The 20,965-nt window shown below is 43.8% G+C and overlaps 1 protein-coding gene across 1 annotated transcript in view; it reads left to right on the forward strand.

Annotated features, from left to right (window-relative positions):
- Positions 1–20,965, forward strand: part of SF3B3 (splicing factor 3b subunit 3) — a 2,130,119-nt gene that overhangs the window by 478,977 nt on the left and 1,630,177 nt on the right. The window contains exon 21 of the mRNA XM_044079526.1: positions 2,276–2,431. Within this exon, the coding sequence (XP_043935461.1) occupies positions 2,276–2,431 (156 nt within the window). The remainder of the gene's footprint in view (positions 1–2,275; positions 2,432–20,965) is intronic.

Genomic DNA, 20,965 nt, shown 5'->3' on the forward strand with positions numbered 1-20,965 from the left:
CTGTTTGTCATCACCTATAATGTGCATAAATTTTACTCTAGCAGGCTACTTAGATGTAATCGGAAGCAAACCAGAAAGTAAACGGATATGTCTGCCTCAGAATGCTTGTTTCAGGATAAAGATTCAAATTATTTTACTCTGTTTCAAGAAACCAGAGGAGCTCATGTGGCTAGAAAAGCCTCCATTAGGGAGTAAACTGCTGTTAGGCACTAAAGTGCATACATACTTTTCAGATGCGGCTTTCAGGAAATCTGCGGTCTTTTTAATAAGAATTCGTTTTAATTACAGTTGAAATTCCACTTTGTGTTTAGGGATGGCTCTGCACTTTTACTGACTGTGTTCTTATTTGCCTAAGGTAGCTTGCTACTTTATCCCAGGTCATTTCCAGAAAAAAAAAAAGTAGTGTGGTACCTCCTCATTTTAGCGGCCGCGATGATAGCAGCCTATGGTATTTGGAAGCAACAATCCAGCGACAGTCCAGTGACTTTTACTGCTCGTATTTCTTAATTATGTTCGTGTAGTCTGAACACAGGCAAGATAATGGGAGGTAGAGGGACATTTTCCTATTTTAATTGTAGTTAAAACTTAATGACACTTTTTGTAGCAACATCCATAAATGTGCTGCTGTGTCTATAACTGAGTAACTGTAACTGTACCTAACTAGCGTAACCGAGTGACAGGGCAACAGTGCTGTTCACAGCCAGGTGTGTATGTCACTGGTCATATCTGAATTAAATACTGAGTGACCAACATAGACCACCAAATTTTAACTTGTTCTGTGACCCAAGCAGGAATAAACTTGTGTTCTTACATTGCAAAAAGCCTGAATGTTGGCTTTTTTCCTTGCTGTTAGTATCACAGTTATAGTCAGAAATAGATTTTGGTCCTCATTTTAACAGACTAAAGAAGTGGCATCAGCTGTAACTAGTTCTCATTCTAGGTTGGGAACATATTTGGTAGTGCATCTTGTATGACATCAAAAACATCAGTTATAAGTGAATAAAATTGTGCCTTAACCTTACTTCTAATATGCCGTCAGTAACTCTGTTGTTGGCTTTGCAGCATCACAAATGTAAAGTTGTGTATATTGATGTATGCTCCCTCCCAAAAAAGGCAAGCATTAGTCTTTTCACGTTCGTTCTACTTCTGTTTTTAGACTGCTATCGCCAGGGTCGCTACAGGAAGGACGTACCAAAAATGCTTACAGAAATGTTTTCACTAAAGCACATCGTGCACAAGGTTTCATGTCCTTACGTTAAAATAGGAAAAACAACTCTGTGATAAATGTTGCTGATTTCCCTAAGTGTATACTTTCCAGTAGCAGTATGGGCTAGTCCTTACTCTAAGGGAAAAGCTGAAGGGAAAAGCTGAAGAAGACATTAAGAAATTAGTTGACATTTTTCAAAAGATACTCTTTTGTAACTTTACATTTCTGTAGGGCAAAATGGATTGCATTGTATGAGCAGGATGACTGTTTGACAGCAATACCCATCTCTTGGGGCTGTACTTCATTTGTCATTAATTTATCTGTGCACATCTTAAGAATGCCATCTTTACATACTTCTCAACCTCTTAGAGCAAGATGAGCCAAAAATAATGGGGGTACAAAGGCCCAGAAATAGGGACATATTTTAAATAGTTAACTTAGAAAGTTGTTAGAACAACAGTTTTTTGTTAGTATGCATTTTGTGAAGTGTATTAACTCTGAAACGTAGATGTGTATTATTTAGAGGCTTCAGTTCTCGTGATTTGCCAGAAAAATGGGGTTACATGAGATATATATATATCTATATATATATATATATATATATAGATATAGATATATATATATATATATATATATATATATATATATATATATATATATATAGACACACACACACACTTTATGTTAATCAGTGTCCATGTTTTTGGCCACTTGTACCTACTTTTCATGGGCCTTTCTCCAGATTTTTGATGTTTCCAGATTGAGAGGTATGGTAGCATGCCATTTTAAGTTTGTTTTATTTTTTTCTTTGTGAAGTAGTTTAACACAAAGCCCTGCATTACCCCCCCCCCCCCAGTTTGTATGACATAGCTGGCTGTAATTTATTTAACACAAGTGTCACTGAGCTCCCCATTTTTGCTTATGAGTTTACTTACAACCTTGCTGGTGGTCATAATGTGATACTGCAGCTGAAGACCTGCTCTTGCCTACCTACTTGCGTATTGTTGTCTTTTATAAGTTGTCATGGTACCCTGTTGTCTTAATGCAACTGATCTTAATACTTTTCAGGTTTACCCTGATGGTATTCGGCATATTCGTGCAGACAAAAGGGTAAATGAGTGGAAGACCCCTGGGAAAAAGGTTATTGTGAAGTGTGCTGTGAACCAGCGGCAAGTGGTAATCGCCCTGACAGGAGGTGAACTTGTTTACTTTGAAATGGACCCTGTAAGTACATTAACTGGGGGCTTCACCATGCTGTACAAGGATTTTGGATGTAAAATCTTCATGTAAAACGGTCAAGTCTTTCACATATAGATCTGTATATATTTATGTGTGTGCATGTGCATTGTTTGTATATATTTTTTTGTGTATGTGTAACTTTTGGTAGTTCTACAAGTAACAGATCTTTAAAATGCATTCTTGCTTTTCTTATGCCAAAGGTTTTTGATTTCCTAGGGGCCTGAATCCTTAAAGTTAACTTTAACAGAGCATCTTGTGTGAGGAATTCCATCCTTGTCTTCATATGACTAAAACTGCAGAACTTTAGTTTGGCTTGACATCTGAAACTTGCCCACATTGCTTGCCCCTCCCTTTTTACGCACAATGGTCTGCCAGCAACATTTTCTCCATTTGTTAGCATTTTTTTTTGTTTGTTTTTTAACTAGCAGCAGATAAGTAGCCATAGACAGTCTCATTCAAAACAATTTCTTTGAAGAAAGTTTTTTTCTAAATCTAGTGTAGTTTTACTCATTGGCTTCATTCTGCAGTTTATTTCAGTGTCCTTTTGAACAGTTTTAAGATTCGGTACTGTCTCTTTAGTATGGGCAGTTACTTGAGCACCTTTCCTTTGCAGTTAGTCTTGTAGATGCTCTTATTTGACGGTTTCCCCTCATTTATGCATAGGTTAGCAATATTGATTTTGTATTTTTGCAACAGTATTGTTCTAGGAAAAATCCTTAAAGGAAACCAATAACATGAAATCATAAATTGTGACGTGGTTATCCGTACTCTTATTAATGCTGTTTTATTATTCCTGTTAGCAAGGAATAGACAATGCTGTGACTTTCATAAAGCTATATAGGTGTATCAGAAGCTTGATTGTCGTATACAAGACACATCTGTTAGAGCAATTTCTGATATAATTGGAATAGTCTTTCATTGCCTTTTAGTATATATCTTCATGGCTTACCGTAACCATCAATTACAAAACTGCAGATTTTTGACCATGTAGTAGGAATATTGTCCATCAGAAGTTTAATCTCTGTAGTGGAGTATTTTAACATTTATGGGGCATTACAGTTTCTTCCTTTTGGGTGCTAAAATTCATTTATCTTGGATTGTAAGTTGAAGTGGGCACTTAATTCCACCCCAGGTTTGACATGCATTCTGTTTTATATGCATAAATGAAGAGCATTTTACTGCTCTCTGTTATGTGTTCAGTTGTTTATACCTTATGATATTAAAGAGTTGAAAATTAAGATCTGTTTTGGAAGAATTTTGTTAACAGGACTATGGCCAGCAGTCCTTTGACAACCAAATGTTTCCCAGACTACCAGACTCCTCCCACTTAGTCAGAGTGTTGTGAATAAAAGGCAGGAGGGTCCCTTTAACCCTTTTTTCCACCCAGGGGCATCCTGCACTTGGCTTTCAAGTTTCGCAAGTCATCTTCCTAGTTAATCACCCCCCCCCCCCATACACACGCACACACACACACACACACATGCACACCATTTGACATGTGGACACATCTGCATGGCAAAACCTGCTATGTTAACTCCTTTCCCGAAGAGGCTTGACCGGATCTGCAGTCTTCACAAGGACTGGTCATGATTGTCGCACACTCATGAAGTGGATTTCATAATTGCAGTGGCTGTCTGGAAGCTTCCAGCTCTTCAGACCCCAGCTTTTCGTCCACATAACAGGTGTTTTTTTTTTGTGATATTAGATGCACCGAGTATGCACTTTTATTCTTGTTCTGCATTCTCCTTAAGAGGAATATCTGTCCCACATGCGTCAACTCTACAAATTTCCGGGTGAAAAAACTGCATGATTTGACTAAAGACCTTTGGCTATACCAGGGACGTAAGACGTATGTCACAGTCCTAGTTGTCTACCCTTTGTTCCTTTGCAACCCATCCATGTGCTTTATTCACAAATGCCTTGATTGGTTTAGTTATGGTGATAGGGACTAAATTATTTGTACATCACCATATCTGGCTTCACTTGACCTATTTTGCCTGAATGCCTCTTTTGAAGGCACCTTACCTTCCAGTCCCTTATTCAAGGCTGAACTTGAAAAACTGAGGCAAGAGCTGAAAATTCTTACGTTTGTTCTCATGATCACAGTCTGCTGCTTGGGACATTACTTAAGTTCTCTTCAGTCTGAAAGCAGATTCCTTTTGTGGTAGTAGGTGGGGGTGCCTATTTTTCCACTTGTCCTCATGGATAGCCATCAAGTAGGCAGATGGGACAGAACTGGTATAGATGTGGAGGGTAAGAAGCCTGGTCCATTTCATACATGCTTCTGCTCTTCCCCTTTCAAACTCCATGGCCTTTAGTCAAAAATTTGCAACAAGAAAAGACCCTACTCCGCCTTCTTTGAAGGTGTAACAACAAAAGGAAAGACTCTCTGCAATGGGAATCTGAGAATCAAGAACTCAGATTTGGCACATTTAGCAGAAAAAAAGATGTACCAACACAGGTGGAAATTAAAAAAAAAAGTTACAAAACATTCTGAATATAACTGAGTCAAACAAAAAAAAATAAGAGACTTTTGTGCCCTGTTGAATGCTTTAAGAAGGTAATTTCTGTGAATGCTTGCTCTTATTACATGAATGACTATGGGAGATTTACAAGTATTTTTCAAGCATAAAAAGAATCAGAGTTGTCAAACAGAGCTACATAGACCACAGCGGCCGAATTGTAGTCAAAATGCTCCTTTCCATTCAGTGATCTTTTATGCTGTCATTCACAGTTTTAGAGCTGATCATTATGTACTTTCCATAACTCTTAACCATAGTTACTGTGCCATTTGTTAGTAATGAGGGCTGGTTTGTGGGTGTCTGTTGTTTTCCAACAATAACTTTAGATGTTCTTCTTGTTTCACTGTTGCAGTCCTCACATATGGGTTATCTGGCTCCCGGTAGCCCTCAGTCGGCCCGAATACCAGAGTCCTTGGTATATGACATCGGCTGCCGCCAGTTGTAAAACTGATGTCAGTACGTCAGGTATAAAGGGAGGCAGCCAATGCCATTTCCCCTTTTTTTCTAGCCGTAGAGCCCTAAGCAGATGCAGTTCACACTAGTGCCGGTCGGCCGTTACCTTCGTTTCGCTTTCCGACTACCAAGTTGAAGACTCCTTCAGATAAGTACCCCATTCAGAATCTTCTTTTCTTGCTTTAACGAATGTCAGATAAAGTTAATAACTGTCTTGCCTGTGGAAAACCGGTTCCGCACGGTGATTTCCATTCCTATTGTTTAACTTGTTTGGGCCTTGATCATGACGTCCCTAACTGTGATCTCTGTGCTTCCTTTAACCCACGTACCATACGCCGTAGAGCTAAGATTTTGTATAAGCATTTCAGAGTCTGGCCTAAGTTCGTTGGTATGGCGTCTTCTGGTCTCCCAACATCGGATATATCTAGGAAACGCAAAGACAAGGACTGCGACAGGCCTTGGGTTCAATCTACTGATCAGCACAGCGGTAGTCATTGAGGCGCTTTCGCAGCCCCTGCAGTCCGCAGATTTTCAGCCGCAAGCCTCTGCCAAGACCTTTACAGACTCCTCCATGCCGCAGGCTGCTATTTCATCTTCAGACCCCTCTGCCTGTCGCCGCCTCAGATGGGTCCGGAGACGCTTTGCAGGCACCGGCTTCTGACGTCTCTTCTTTTCGACATGAGGCCAGAACCAGACTGACTAACTTAATTTAGACTTTTGCAGTTACTAGGCCTCCCAAGTCACTCCGGATTGCTAGTAAACCTTCCAGCCGCAAACCTACCCAGAAGCAGGCATCTGCCTCCCCTCCTGTACCTCAGTCCCAGTTGGTAAAGAGGGCTCGTGATCTTCTTTCCCTAATTAGGGGTTCTCACCCCCCCCCTTCCAAGAGGGCTAGGGAATTATCTCCTGATGTTTTCTTTGTCTCAGATTCTGAAATTTCCGGTATGTTTGCTGGTGAAGGACATTCTCAACTTTTTTCTGGCTTTGAGGATTCTAATGCTGAGGACTCTGTCCCTTCTGTCTCCCCTCCAGAAGATTTTTCCTTTGGGGATACTTTGAATACTCTTAGGGATCATTTTAAATGGGAATGTCAGGATTTTCCACAGTCTAAGAATCAAGGAATTTCTAGATTTGCCACAGCAAATCCCAAGAAGGAAAGACATCCCTGATCAGTATCAATAAGAAACTAAGGTCCCTCTTAAAATCCTCCATGGCTAACTTTGAAAGAAAAATAGCCAAGGATTCGAAAGATAACTACAAAGCCTTCTTTAGCTATGTCAAGAATCTAAGTTACAACTTGCAGATATGCTCTGAGCTAGTGCAAAATAGCACAAAATATACTGAACCCACTGATATTGCCAACATCCTGGCAGATAGATTCAGTGCAAACATCACCCCCCCTCTCACCCCCAGAAGGGCACACAACAATACCGGAAAAGAGTAGTGTCCCAGAAATCATAGACACACAGGTGAAAATAGCCCTTTCAAAAGCCAAAAGCACAGCGTCAATGGAGCCAGATGGTGTCCCAGGCTGCGTTTTGCACGAACTACAGAACGAACCTCCCCCACCTAAACACACTGTTCAGCCTCAGCCTCTCCACAGGCTACGTACCATAGAATGGCGCACAGCAATGGTTATTCCTCTCCACAAAGGAGGTGTCACAACCGACCCTGGTAACTATCGCCCCATAAGTCTGACTAGCCTGGTCTACAAGGCTGGGAGCGCATCATCATGGAACTCATTAACAAAGACATTGGGAACCTCCAAACACTTGACCTGACCCAGTTTGGCTTTAAGGGCAGATCATGCCTACTAAACCTGGTTGACTTCTTCGAGACAGACACCAAGGCCATAGATGAGGGGAAGGTAGCTCACACAGCATACCTTGACCTCGCCAAGGCTTTTGACACCATTCCCCACTCGGGAATTATAGAAAAACTCACCAGCCTTGAACTTAAACCCCTACGTCACAAGATGGGTTGCCACCTGGCTTACAGACAGAACTCACACGGTAAGAATTGCGGGCTCCTGGTCCGACTCTAAACCAGTCACAAGTGGTGTCCCACAAGGCTCGGTCCTGGGACCCCTACTGTTCAGAATATACTTCTCAGAAGTACAGGCAAACACAGGAGGACTATGGCCAACCAAGTTCGCCGATGACTGCAAACTGGGAGCCATAATTGACTCTCCGGCTGACATGGACATTCTCTAAAAGGGCCTTACTGAGACGGACACCTGGTGTCAAAGTCATGGCCGCAAGTTAAATGCCAAAAAATGCATAGTCATCCCGTTTGGAAGAAACCAAACACCCTTGAATTACCACATAGTTGGCAGCCCCCTTAATACAGAAGAGATAATAAGAGGTCTGGGGACCCAGGTAGATGGTAATCTCTCCTTTGACAATCATATTGCCAAAGTAGTTAGGAAATCCTTCTATGTAGCCATCTAATTACTAAAGAGTTCGCATCTAGAAATAGAGGTTATAGTGCCCCTCTACTCGTCACTCGTCAGACCCATCATAGAGTACAATGCCCCATTTCGGATGTACTTCACAAGACACTTCCAACAGTTGGAAAGACCACAAAAGTATCTCACCAAGAGGATTACTGGTCTCAAACATATGTCCTATGCAGCCCGACTGGAAAAACTCCAGCTGTACTCATTCGCATATCGCTTACTCAGAGGTGATGTCTGCCTGACTTACAAAGGCATGTCCAACTCCGAATTGATGGACATACTCCACCTAAAGAAATCCAAGTCGTTGCGAGCCACTCGCTATAGTGAGCTAAACCTCACCACAACAATAAATAGAACATGCTGGAGGGATAGATTCCTGTCAGAGACTCCCCATGCTTTGGAACAAAATTCCTAACTACATTAGGCAGAGCCCCTCACTAGCACTCTTCAAGAGAAACCTTGATGAGTGGATGGGTAACAGAAAATACACCCCTGGGATCACTTCATTGGCTCTTCTTGACCGAGGCTCAGTTAATTAATCAATGGGGCCGCAAAAGCTGAGACACTCTGGCTAGGCTTATAAATGCCCTTGGGCAGATGGCCTAGTACCTACCTGTGAACCTCTGGCTATACCTCCAGTTTTGGAAGTTTTGGATGATGTTTTCATGGAAAATTCTTTAACTCCCAATTCTGTTCCTCCTGCCCCCAGAAAACCAGATAGGTATTACAGGATTCATGAAGCTCATCAATTCCTTTTTAAAAACCCTACTGCTGATACAGAAATTATTTCTCAAGGCCCCAAGGGTGTTAAGGCTACTATTGCTAAAAACCCTGTGCCTCTTGGTAAGGAATCTAGGGCCTTGGACAGGTGGGATAAAAAAGTCTATACCTCTGCAACTCTTGCCATTAGATCCGTGAATTGTCTTTTTCACATGCTTAAGTATCAGAAGCATACTTTGGAGGCTGTTATGGCTAAACTTGGAGATATTCCTTCCATGACGGAGAACAAAAATTTACAAAACTTACTGAATTCTGCTACTGTAGTTTAATAAGTATTAACTTCATTGTGGTTTTGACACTTTGGAGGTTTCCTGCAGAGCAGCAGCCACTGGTTCCATAATTAGAAGGCATGCTTGTCTCAGGGAGCAGCCTCTTTCTGAACCAGTTAAATCAAAATTGCTGGATGTTCCTTTGCACAAGGACCATCTTTTTGGTAATAAGGCTGAGGAGGTACTAAAGAATTTGGAGGATAAGGCAAAATCTATGCAAGCTGTAAAAGATTTCCTTCAGGTTCAGCCTCCTCGGTTTAGTAGGCATTATCATTCCAAGAATTGGTCTTTCCCTGATCCTGGCAAGCAGGGTCGCTCTAGGCTTGGGGGTTTCAGATCTTCCAGAGGGGACAGGCTTCTGCCCCTCAAAGGGCTAAGCAATGGCATTCTGCTTCTGCTAAATCGGGGAGTTCTAAGCCAGCTTCCCAAAGCAAACATTCTTAATGACTCCGGCCCTCTTGTGCCTATCTCTGCGGACCTTGGGTTTCCTTTGGGGGGTTATCCAGATTCACAGAGGTATGGTCTACCATCACAGACGACAAATGGGTGCTCAATATAGTAAACCAAGGTTACAAGTTTTACTTTCACACCTTCCCTGTTTTACAAGGATACCCAGACATACCCAGAACTCTCAAGGCAGAGGTAGAAACTCAAGTTTCTTCTTTACTGACTATGGGGGCTATAGAGCCAGTTCCTGCAAATCAGGCAGGCCTAGGTTTTTATTCAAGGCTTTTTCTGGTACCCATGAAAGGGGGTATCTGGTGTCCTATTCTGGAGCTGTCCATTTGAAAAATTTATCTGGTGATTCCCAAATTCAAGATGCTCAACCTTCAATAGTTACTACCAGTGCTGGGCAAGGATTCATGGCTGGTAACTTTGGGTTCTCAAGGAGGCTTATCTGCACATCCCCACAAGGGAAAGTTGCAGGCAGTTCCTTCGCTTCAGAGCTGAGGAGCAACACTTTCAATTCTCTGCATTGCCCTTTGGCTTATCTACTGCCCCCAGAGTTTTTATGAAGTGCCTGGCTCCAGCCATTGCTTTTTGCAGGCAGGGAAACATTCAGATTTATCGTTACCTGGACATCTGTCTCATTCAAGCAAACTCCCCAGAACAACTAGAAAAGGATTTGGAATTTGTGAAGAACATTCTCACCTCTTTGGGTTACACTCAACGAAAAGAAGTCAAAGTTGGTTCCTTCAAGGGAGATGGTTTCCCTGGGAGTGAGTCTGAATACGGCAGCCACCCAGATGGTATTCCTCCCTCAACAGAAGCAAGAAAATCTTTCCACTTACTTCATGAACTTGGCAAGCATGACCCAGCTCTCTCTGCAAGGCAGTTCCTGCAAGCACCGGGGTTCATGGCTTCATGTATTTTGATGATCCCATATGCAAGGCTGCATATGAGAAAACTTCAATGGTACCTCAAGAATCTTTGGTGTCAACACACACAGGACTTAGACTTGATTCTTCCCCTGATTCCCTGTCTACAAATGGAGTTCATGTGGTGAGCGGCAGCTTGTTCTCAGAACAAGGGCCTTCCTTTCTGCTCACTGCCTGCCAGTCAGACTCACCACAGACGCCTCAGATGTTGCATGGGGGGGCTTATCTGGAGGGTAGGGGCATACAGGGGACTTGGAGCACCCAGCAGATTCATCTGCACATTAAACGTAAAAGAATTGATGGCAGTGCAACATGTCTTGCTGGCTTTCAAGGACCTACTCTACCCTAGGACTCTGCTGATCAGGACAGACAATACCTTAGTCATGTGGTACATCAACAAACAAGGGGGGACTCGCTCTTACCCCTTGTGCAGACAAAGCATGAGACTATGATCCATAGCAGCATCCATGGGCTTGCATCTAATAGCCCAGTATCTTCCAGGGAGGCTGAACTCCTTGTTGGATCATTTGAGCAGACATGTTCTGGATCCTCACGAGTGGCAACTGAACAGGGGCATTTTCCATCACATCACTCATCATTGGAGCACCCCACAAGTGGATATTTTCTCCTCACACCAATCATCTCCTTCCAGCTTTCTGCACCAGGGAGTTTCACAACAAAGCTTGGAGGGTAGATGCGTTGTCCTTCCCACGGACACATCTCTCAGTTTATGCATTTCCTCTTCTGCCTCTTCTTCCCAGAGTGCTGCTAAAGGTTTGTTTGTGTCTTTTGGCTTTTCCCGGTTAGGGGTCGCCACAACGGAACTCCAGTCCGCTAATGATTGGTAGTGGATTTTTACGTACCGGGTTACCAGCCCTGATGCACAGCCTTCAACGAAGGCACACCCCATTCACGTATGCCTCCACACAGAAGACGCTCTAGCTGAGAATCGAACGGGACAACGTCTTGCTATGAGGCGACAACGCTACCGCAGCACCACCACCGCAGTACCCCATAGTGCTGCTAAAGATAAGGGACGAAAAACCAAAGGCTATTCTGATAGCTCCAGATTGGCCCAGGCAGCATTGGTCTTCTCTCTTTCGCAGCCCTTTCCCAGGCTCAGCGTTGGTGTCTTCCCCTGGTGCCAGATCTGTTGGTTCAGGGAGTGGGGAAAGTTCCTTCATCCTCATCTTCAAACTCTGCATTTAACTACCTGGCTAATACTTTAAATCTTTCCCAACAGGTAGTTGAAGTTCTTCGAGGCCAGGAGGCCTAGCACAAGAAAATCCTATGCAGATAAATGGGAAGAGATTTTGCTCTTGGATGCTAGCTAAAGGAGAAGACTTCTCATCCTTCTCTTTCACTCATTCTTGACTACCTAGCAGGATTGCTTAATGGCAGACTTTCCTTTTCTTCAATCAGAATTCACGCTTCAGCAATTACGGCTCATTGTTCTTTTGAGCAACCCATTTTTACTCACCCCTTGATGAAGCAGTTCCTGAGGGGAGCTAGTAATCTTAGACCTCCCAGAAGAGCTCCTACTCCTGCTTGGGATTTTAATTTTGTCCTGGAAAAACTTACTCTGCCTCCCTTTGAACCAGCTGCCTCTGTAGATTTGAAGTTTCTATCCTGGAAGACTGCTTTCCTTTTAGCTATTATTTCAGCTAGAATGGTATCTGAGCTGCAAGCCTTAATGGCAGTAGAACCTTTCATTATTTTTCATTCAAATCGGGTTTCTCTGAGAACCAATCCCTCCTTTATGCCCAAGGTGGTTTCCAGTTTAACCCTTAACCATTCTATTCACCTGCCTACATTTTTCAACAATCCCCAAAATAAAGGGGAAAGGATTCTGCACACTCTTGATGTGCATAGACAGCTGAGATTTTACTTAGGACTAAATCCTTTCGAAAATCTGAACAGTTGTTTAGTTTTGCTCCTGGGGCTCAGGGTAAAGCTATTTCAAAACAAACCATCTCCAAATGGATTGCTTATTGTATTAACTTTTGTTACCTGCAGCATGGGAAGGTTCCCCCTCAGGGTATTAGGACCCATTTTACTAGAACAGCCTCTACCTCTGCAGCCTTTGAGAGGAGTGCCTTCTAAGGACATTCCAAAAGCAGCTACTTGGTCTTCTGTCCATACTTTCAAAAAGCATTACAGTCTACCCTTGATTTCTAAATCCTAGGCTGGTTTTGCCTCTGCAGTTTCGCAGGGCCTCCTTACCAACCCCTAATCTGTGATCCTTCCTCCCCCCTTTGTCTTCTTACTGGGCTTTGGGAATCAACCAATGTGTGAGGACTGCAACAGTGAAACACGAAGAACATAGTACAGTTGTGTACACTTACCATAAATGTAGATGTTCAAGTGTGTTCACTGTTGCAGTCCTGGTTTCCCACCCTCCATTCCCACATTTTTCCTAAGGCACAGACTATAAATTTTTATTTTTTGTATGACGTGTCTACAGGTTGCTACCATTCCTGGGTTAGCTTTTTTTTGGGGGGGGCTCTTGACAATTAAGGCAAGGAAAACTGAGGAAATGGCATCGGCTGCCTCCCTTTATACCTGACGTATTGACATCAGTTTTACAACTGGCGGCAGCCGACATCATATACCAAGGACTCTGGTATTCGGGCCGACTGAGGGCTACCGGGAGCCGGATAACCCATATGTGAGGACTGCAACAGTGAATACACTCTAACATCTACATTTATGGTAAGTGTACACAACTGTACTTTCCTTTTATAAACCATTCTAGTTACTTGAACACCATTTTCCACTAACTCATCCTCTCCCTACCCTCCTGGAGGATAATCACAGCAGAACAAATCAGTCCTCTCCATCATACAGAGAGGATATTTCATGACTTGGTGGATGCTTCCACCTTTCCAAGGTATTCCCCAGCCACCAAGAAACTAAATCCACCTATTTTCAACCATCATTCATCTAACTCTGGGTACCATAGAACAGGTACCCGCCCCACAAAGAAACACAGCTTTTACTCCAGGATGTTTTTGTACCAAGGAAAGACTGTCCTTAGAGGCCAATCCTAGACTTATTTTTCCTAAACCTCTTCTTCCAAGATCCCAGCTTCAAAATGATTACCTTACTTTTTCTCTTACCACTCATACCTCCACAAGCATTCATGGTAGCCCTGGATTTGAAGGATGCCTATCTCCAAATTCCCATCCATTCAAATTACAGGAAAATGCCTCTGCTTTGCTATAGGCTTTTGTTATTTTCAATTCTTTGCCTTGCCCTTTGGTCTCCCACTGCCCCTCATGTGTTCACAAAGTGCCTAGCCCCCTTCATTGCTCACTGCAGGACTCCGGGTGTACAGATAGACGGTCCCGCTCATCCTTCATCAAGACTATCAAGTTCTTTTCCTTCACATACAACAGGTTGTCTTCCACCCTAACTCAACTAAGTTTCACCCTAAATCAAGAAAAATCTCACCTGACCCCTTCTCAGGACTTACTTTTCTTGGGGTGTAGGATCAGAACAGACAGCATGAAAGCCTTCATCCCAGACCAAAGGATCAAAGACCTTTGTCTGTACTTTACACAGATCCTCACCCACTCTTATTTCACAGCTCGGTAATTCCTGGTAATGTTAGTCCATATGGCATCTTTGATAACCATGTTACCTCTGGCAAGCCTCCACATGCGCAAAATCCAGTAGGTCCTAAAAAACCTATGGAGCCAGTATTCCCAACCCATGAACTCGCCGCTTCCCCTACTTTTGTGCCTAACAAAGGAAATCCAGTGGTGGGTATCAGCACTGCACCTCAACCTAGGAACCCATCTACAGGTTCCAGCCCCCCAACAACAGGTCTCCACAGATGCGTTAGACCTGGGGTGGGGTGCAGTGCTTCTAACAAATCAGAAACAATTCTCAGTACAAGGCAAATAGTCCCACTCTAAGACAAAAGGACATCAACATCAAGGAAATGAGGGCATGGTGCTGCGGTAGCGTGTCGCCTCATAGTAAGACGTCCATTCGATTCTCAGCTAGAGCATCTTCTGTGTGGAGACGTGCGTGAATGGGCTTACCTTTGTTGAAGGTTGTGCGTCAGGGCCGGCAACTCTGCATGTAAAAATCTACTGCCAATCATTAGCGGACCAGAGTTCCGCTGTGGCGACCCCTAACCGGGAAAAGCTGGAAGACACAACAACTATTAGCTCTTCTAATCTTCAAATCAGCTCTCCTGCCAGGAACCCTAAAAACAATCACAGACAATATGACTGTCCTGTGGTACATCAACAAGCAAGGGGGGGGGGGCAAGGTCCTATCCCCTATGCAGCCTGGCCATCCAGATTTGGAACTTAGCATCTTCCCCCCAGGTCCACCTAATAGCAGTGTTATATTCCCCTCAGCAGAAAATTTTATGGCAGACTAACTCAGCAGAACCTCGGCCCCCTCTCAGGAATGGATGCTTCAGAGAGATGTGTTCTTGGACCTGATACACAGGTGGGGTATTCCACAAGCAGATCTCTTTGCCTCCCCCCAGAACAAACAGATGCTCAGCTTCTGCACAAGGGATCCACTTCCACAAGCTTGGAAAGTGGATACATTCTCCTTTTCTTGGGAGGGAAAGTACCTTTACGCCTTTCCTCCTTTCACACTAATTCAGAAAGTCCTTCTGAAAATTCCGGACAAACCCAAAGTCCTACTGGTGACCCCGTTTTGGCCAAGACAATATTGGATGTTCATCGTGTTTCACTGTTGCATTACTCTTGCGTTATCCTGCTGGCAGGCTAACTGCAGTCGGCCAGAATTCCAAAGTCTAGGTCTGGCGTCGATTGCTGTCGCCTCTTCCCTGACGTCAGTGCGCCAGGGGTATAAAAGATTCAGCCAACGCTATTTTCTTCAGTCTTTCTTGACGCACGTTGCCCGAAGCAAAAGCAGTTTGCAAGTGCCGGTCTTCAAATCTGAATTTCAGAACCGAAGTCTTCATTAAAGCCAAGTACCCCGTTGGGAAACTTTTTTCTTGCTTCAGACCGATGTCAGAAAAAGTTAACAATTGTATTTCTTGTGGGAAGCAAATACCTCATAAGGATTTCCACTCTTAGGCCCTGATCACAACATTGCTAGCTGTCGGTTTTGTGCTAGAGTCAACCAACACGCTATCAAGCATCTGTTCGATTTTGCATTTCATCACTTTGGCCGAAGATTTAATTGTTTAATGCCAGCGGAGCAGCCGACAACCGGAGTTTACAAAAAACAGAAGGACAAGGATAGGCATCCGAGGTCCAAAACCGACAACGAAGCCTCTTCTAGGCCAGTCGCCAGTTTGCCGGTTCTCAGTGAGGCACTTTCGCAGCCCCTGGCGCCCGCTACCTCAGAGCCATAGGCCGCTACCTCTCCCACGTGGAGCCGACTGGGCCTCTGGAAACTCAAGGTATTGGACACTCGGAAATCAATCCCTCAGATGGGTCCGGAGCCACTTCAGACCTACACAACTATATGTTAAGCCATCTTCAGCTTCAAAGACTAAAGTAGCTCTAAAGAGAAAGAAACAAGTACAGCCTTCTCCTATTCAGACTTCCATGCCTAAAAACAGATGCTCAAAATGGCCGAAGACCCAATTACTCTGATCAGGGGCTCCCATCCCCCACCTGATAAGACCCCTAGGCAAGAGACAGATTATTATTCTTCTGATCAGGTATCTATTTCCTCTGATTCCTTTTCTGAACAGGATTACTCCATGCTTCCCTATGAGGATTCTGATGCTGAAGAATCCATTCCTTCAGCCTCTCCTCCTGAGGACTATTCTTTTGGGGAAACACTGCATACTATGAGGGAGCATTTCCACTGGGAGAGCCAAGATTATTATGAGTCCAAAAGGCTCAGAGACTTCCTGCTTCTTCCTCAGCACAGACCCCCTTGCTATTCCACATGTTCTAGACATTGTAAATGATGTATTTTCAGAGTCCGGACTGTCCCCTGACTCTACCCCCTGCACCTGCTAAGCCAGACAAATACTACAGGGTCCCGGATTCTCATAAATTCCTATATAAAAACCCCACTGCTGACCCAGAAACTATATCTCAGGGTCCCAGTGGGGTTAAAGCTTCCACTGCAAAAAACCCTGTCCCCTCTGATAGGGATTCTAGGGCTCTAGACAGATGGGGGGAAAAAGTTTACACTTCTGACACCCTGGCTGTAAGGGCTTTAAATTGTCAATTTCATATGCTTAAATATCAGCAATATTTAATGTCACTACTTAAACAGAAAATGTTGACAAATACTGCAAGTTCAGAGAACAAGGAATTGCAGGATTTATTGCATGCAACTGAACAAGTGGGAAAGCTTACTTTGCAATATGGTTACTGGTTCTGTTATTAGAAGGCATGCTTTATTAAAGGAGCACAATCTGCCTGATCATGTTAAAGCAAAATTATTAGATGCACTATTACAGCATGATACTTTGTTTGGTACTAAAGCAGAAGAGGTGTTAAAAAAAATGGAGGATAAAGCAAAATCCATGCAGACAGTCAAGGATTTCTTACAGGTACAGCCACCCAGGCTTAGCAGGAACTGGCCTTCTAAAAATTTGTCCTTTCCAGTCTCAGATAGACCACAGAGAGGCAGATACAGGCATCCCAGAGGCAGATCTCGGCCCCAAGGCTCATACAGGCCTACACAATGCTCCTACCTCCAAAAGTGGAGAAGACAAATCACAGCCTTACAGGAAGCAGTCCCAATGACTTTCCACTACCAGTTCCAAACAGTTTTCTTTTGACAGCCCCCTTAGGGGGAAAAGTGGCACTTTTTTCATCAAATTGGCAAATGGTTACCCAAGACGAATGGGTCCTGAACATAGTGTCCCAAGGCTACAGGTTCCATTTTCACACTCTACCAAGGTCAAAGGGCATGCCAGACCTGCCACACAATCAATGGGCAGAGGCACAAAAACAAATTACAGCCCTCATGGACATGAGGGCCATTCAGCAAGTACCACAACAAGAGCAGGGGCAAGGATTTTACTCCAGACTTTTCCTAGTACCCAGGAAGGACAAAACCTGGAGACCAATTCTGGACCTGTCTATACTAAATACGTTTCTGAAAGTTCCAAAATTCAAGATGTTGACTCTTCAGCAGTTACTGTCCATGCTGGGCAAGAGGGCTTGGCTCATAACTTTGGACCTAAAAGAGGCATACCTGCAGGTCCCAATCAGACAATCTTGCAGAAGATACCTCAGATTCATAGCTGTCTCAATGCATTACCAATTCTCTGCACTGCCCTTTGGCTTATCTGCTGCGCCCAGGGTCTTTACAAAATGCCTGACACCATTAATTGCGTTTTGCAGACAAAAAGGAATTCAAATATATCCCTACTTGGATGACTGCCTAATTCAAGCAGAGAACAGACACAACTCTTCTAAAACATCTGGCGTTTGTAAAAAGATTACTAATTGGCCTAGGGTACACAGTAAACGAAAAGAAATGAAAACTAGTGCCCTCTCAAGAGATAATATTCTAGGATGCAAGCTTAAATACAACTGCTCAGATGGCTTATCTCACGCCAGACAGGCAAAAACAACCGACTACTTACTTCAAGAAATTGGCAACAAAAACCCACTTATCTGCAAGGAAAATCCTGCAGGCCTTGGGTTTCATGGCATCCTGCATTCTACTAATTCCATATGCCAGACTGCATATGAGGAAACTACAATGGTATCTGAAAAGTGTTTGGACTCAGCATTGCCACAGCCTGGAGACAGTAATTGCACTCATTCCCTGCCTACAACAGGAGTTTCGATGGTGGGCAGAAGCCTGTCACCACAACAAGGGTCTGACATTCAGTTTACCCATAGCCAGACAGACACTGACAACGGATGCATCAGATTATGCCTAGGGGGCCCATATGGCAGGAAAATGTATTCAGGGCACATGGCCTGCAAACCAGATGCATCTTCACATCAATCAAAAAGAGATGTTAGCTGTTCAAAATACCCTGACAGCTTTCAAGGACCTGCTTCATCCAGGTCAATTATTGATGAAGATAGACAACACTATGGTCATGTGGTACATAAGCAGGGAGGTACTCATTCCTACCCCCTCTGCAGACGAGCAATGACCTTATGGGACATAGCATTGGCTTTTCAAGTTCACCTGCAAGCACAATTCCTGCCAGGAAAAACAAATACTCTGGCAGACGAACTAAGCAGAAACCTCATGGATCTCCATGAATGGAAACTGGATCCACAAGTGTTCAGGATGGTAATAAGGAAATGGGGATGCCCAGACATAGATCTATTTGCCTCCCCTCACAACTGTCAATTGCAGAGATTTTGCACAAGGATTTACCACAAGCAATCTTGGAAAGTGGACGCCCTATCATTCAGCTGGAAAAATCTAACAGTATATGCTTTTCCCCCACTGCTTCTCCTTCCCAGAGTACTCCTAAAGGTCAGACAAGCGAAGCCAAAAATGATTCTGATTGCACCAGACTGGCCACGCCAGCACTGGTACCCAATCCTAAAGAGCTTGTCTCAAGGTCTAGCATGGATATTGCCTCAAACTTCTCACTTGCTTACCGAACAAAACAATCAGATCCTGCATAGCCAACTCAGGACCTTAAATCTGGCAGCATGGCAGATAATGTAGCCATTCGGAAAACTCCTCTTTCAAAAGTTGTTATGGAAGTTATCTTGGAGGCCAGGAGGCCCAGTACCAGAAAATCTTATGCAGAAAAATGGAAGAGATTCAGTGCTTGGAACCAGGATCAAGACATTGACACGTCTGTACCAAATATTCCTCAGATTTTACAGTACCTAACTGAGATGCTGAACAAAGGCCTTTCTTTCTCATCAATTAAGATTCATGCCTCTGCCATTTCTGCACACTACAATACGAAACCGCCTATGTCTTCTCATCCTTTAATAAGGCCAGTACCGCAGAGGGGCCAAAAACATTAGGCCTCCAAGGAGAGCACCAATTCCGGCGTGGGACCTCAATTATGTTTTGGAAAAACTCACACTGCCTCCTTTCGAGCCAGCATCAACAGCGGATATTAAATTCTTATCCTGGAAAACAGCTCTGCTCCTAGCCATAACCTCTGCAAGATGAGTCTCGGAGTTACAAGCACTCATGGCTGTGGAACCTTTAATCATTTTTCATCCAGACAGGGTTTCTCTGAGGACAAACCCTACATTTATGCCTAAGGTGGTGTCCAGTGTGGCCTAAACCATTCACTTGCCTACCTTTTACCCAAATCCACAGAATAAGGGTGAGAAAATTCTGCATTCTTTGGACATACACAGACAGTTACGCTTCTACTTGGACAGAACTAAAGCTTTCAGAAAGACTGAGCAACTTTTAGTGGCATATGCTGCAGGATCACAAGGAAAGGCTATCTCAAAACAGACGATTTCTAAATGGATAGGCCATTGCATCCATTTCTGCTATTCTCAACATGGCAAATCAGTGCCTAAGGGCATTAGGCCTTATTCCACCAGAGCAGCAGCCACTTCAGCAGCCTTCCTCAGAGGAGTACCAACCAAAGAAATCTTAGAGGCTGCAACTTGGAGTTCAGTGCACACCTTTACAAAGCACTACCACTTGCCTCTCTACTCTAAGTCCAGAGTAGGCTTCGCCACTGCAGTTCTGCAGGGCCTCATAGCCTCTCCTAATCCTATTTAGCCCAGCCACCCATCCTCAGCTTTGGGATTCTACCCAAGAGTAATAACTGCAACAGTGAAACACGATGCACATAGTACAGTTGTGTACCTACCATAAATGTAGATGTTCGAGTGTATTCACTGTTGCAGTCCAGGTTACCCACCCACCATCCCCCTTCTCTTTGCTGGGACTTATCTGCACTTCTCTATCCTATACAACCTTTTTGGTGTATTTGCTTGTAGATGAAGGAAATGTTATTTTTGTGCATGCATTTCTTTTTGCTATATTTTTCAGCCTACCTATTTGGGGCACCTGACATCTGAGGCAAGAAAAACTGAAGAAAATGGCATCGGCTGCATCTTTTATACCCCTGGCGCACTGACGTCAGGGAAGAGGCGACAGCAACCAACGCCGGACCTAGACTTTGGAATTCTGTCTGACTGTGGATAGCCTGCCAGCAGGATAACCCAAGAGTAATGACTGCAACAGTGAATACACTTGAACATCTACATTTATGGTAGGTACACAACTGTACTTTTCCCCTCCTCCACATACTAGCCGAGGACAATCACTGCAGAGTACCCCACCAACTAGACCTGCTCACACAGGACAGGGGATCCCTACTCCACCCACAGGTGAACAACCTGAAACTGACCTTATGGGTGATAGGGTTCTAATCACTTACAGACACCTATATTCAGAGGCCATACTCAATGGTTCTGCAGGAGGACAGAAAACCTAGTACCAGGCGAAACTATGCATCACAGTGGCAGTGATTCTCCAAGTGGTGTCGCAGGAAAAAACAGGACCCTCTTATTACTCCTATACCAATGGTTTTATCCTATTTGTGTGAGCTACTCCACTCAGGACTAACTTACTCTTCTGTCAAAGTCTGCTTGTCTGCAATTTCTGCTTGTCTGCCTGTATCACCCCCTTTGGCATCCAGACTGGAAGTAAAGCTTTTTCTGAAAGGAGTCCTTCGTATCAGACCCCCCCCAGGAGACCTATCCCCCCTCCTTGGGACCTCAATTTTG

Source organism: Protopterus annectens, chromosome 8.part0, assembly GCF_019279795.1.
Source record: "Protopterus annectens isolate FY-2018-M chromosome 8.part0, PAN1.0, whole genome shotgun sequence".
NCBI classification, from domain to species: Eukaryota; Metazoa; Chordata; order Ceratodontiformes; family Protopteridae; genus Protopterus; species Protopterus annectens.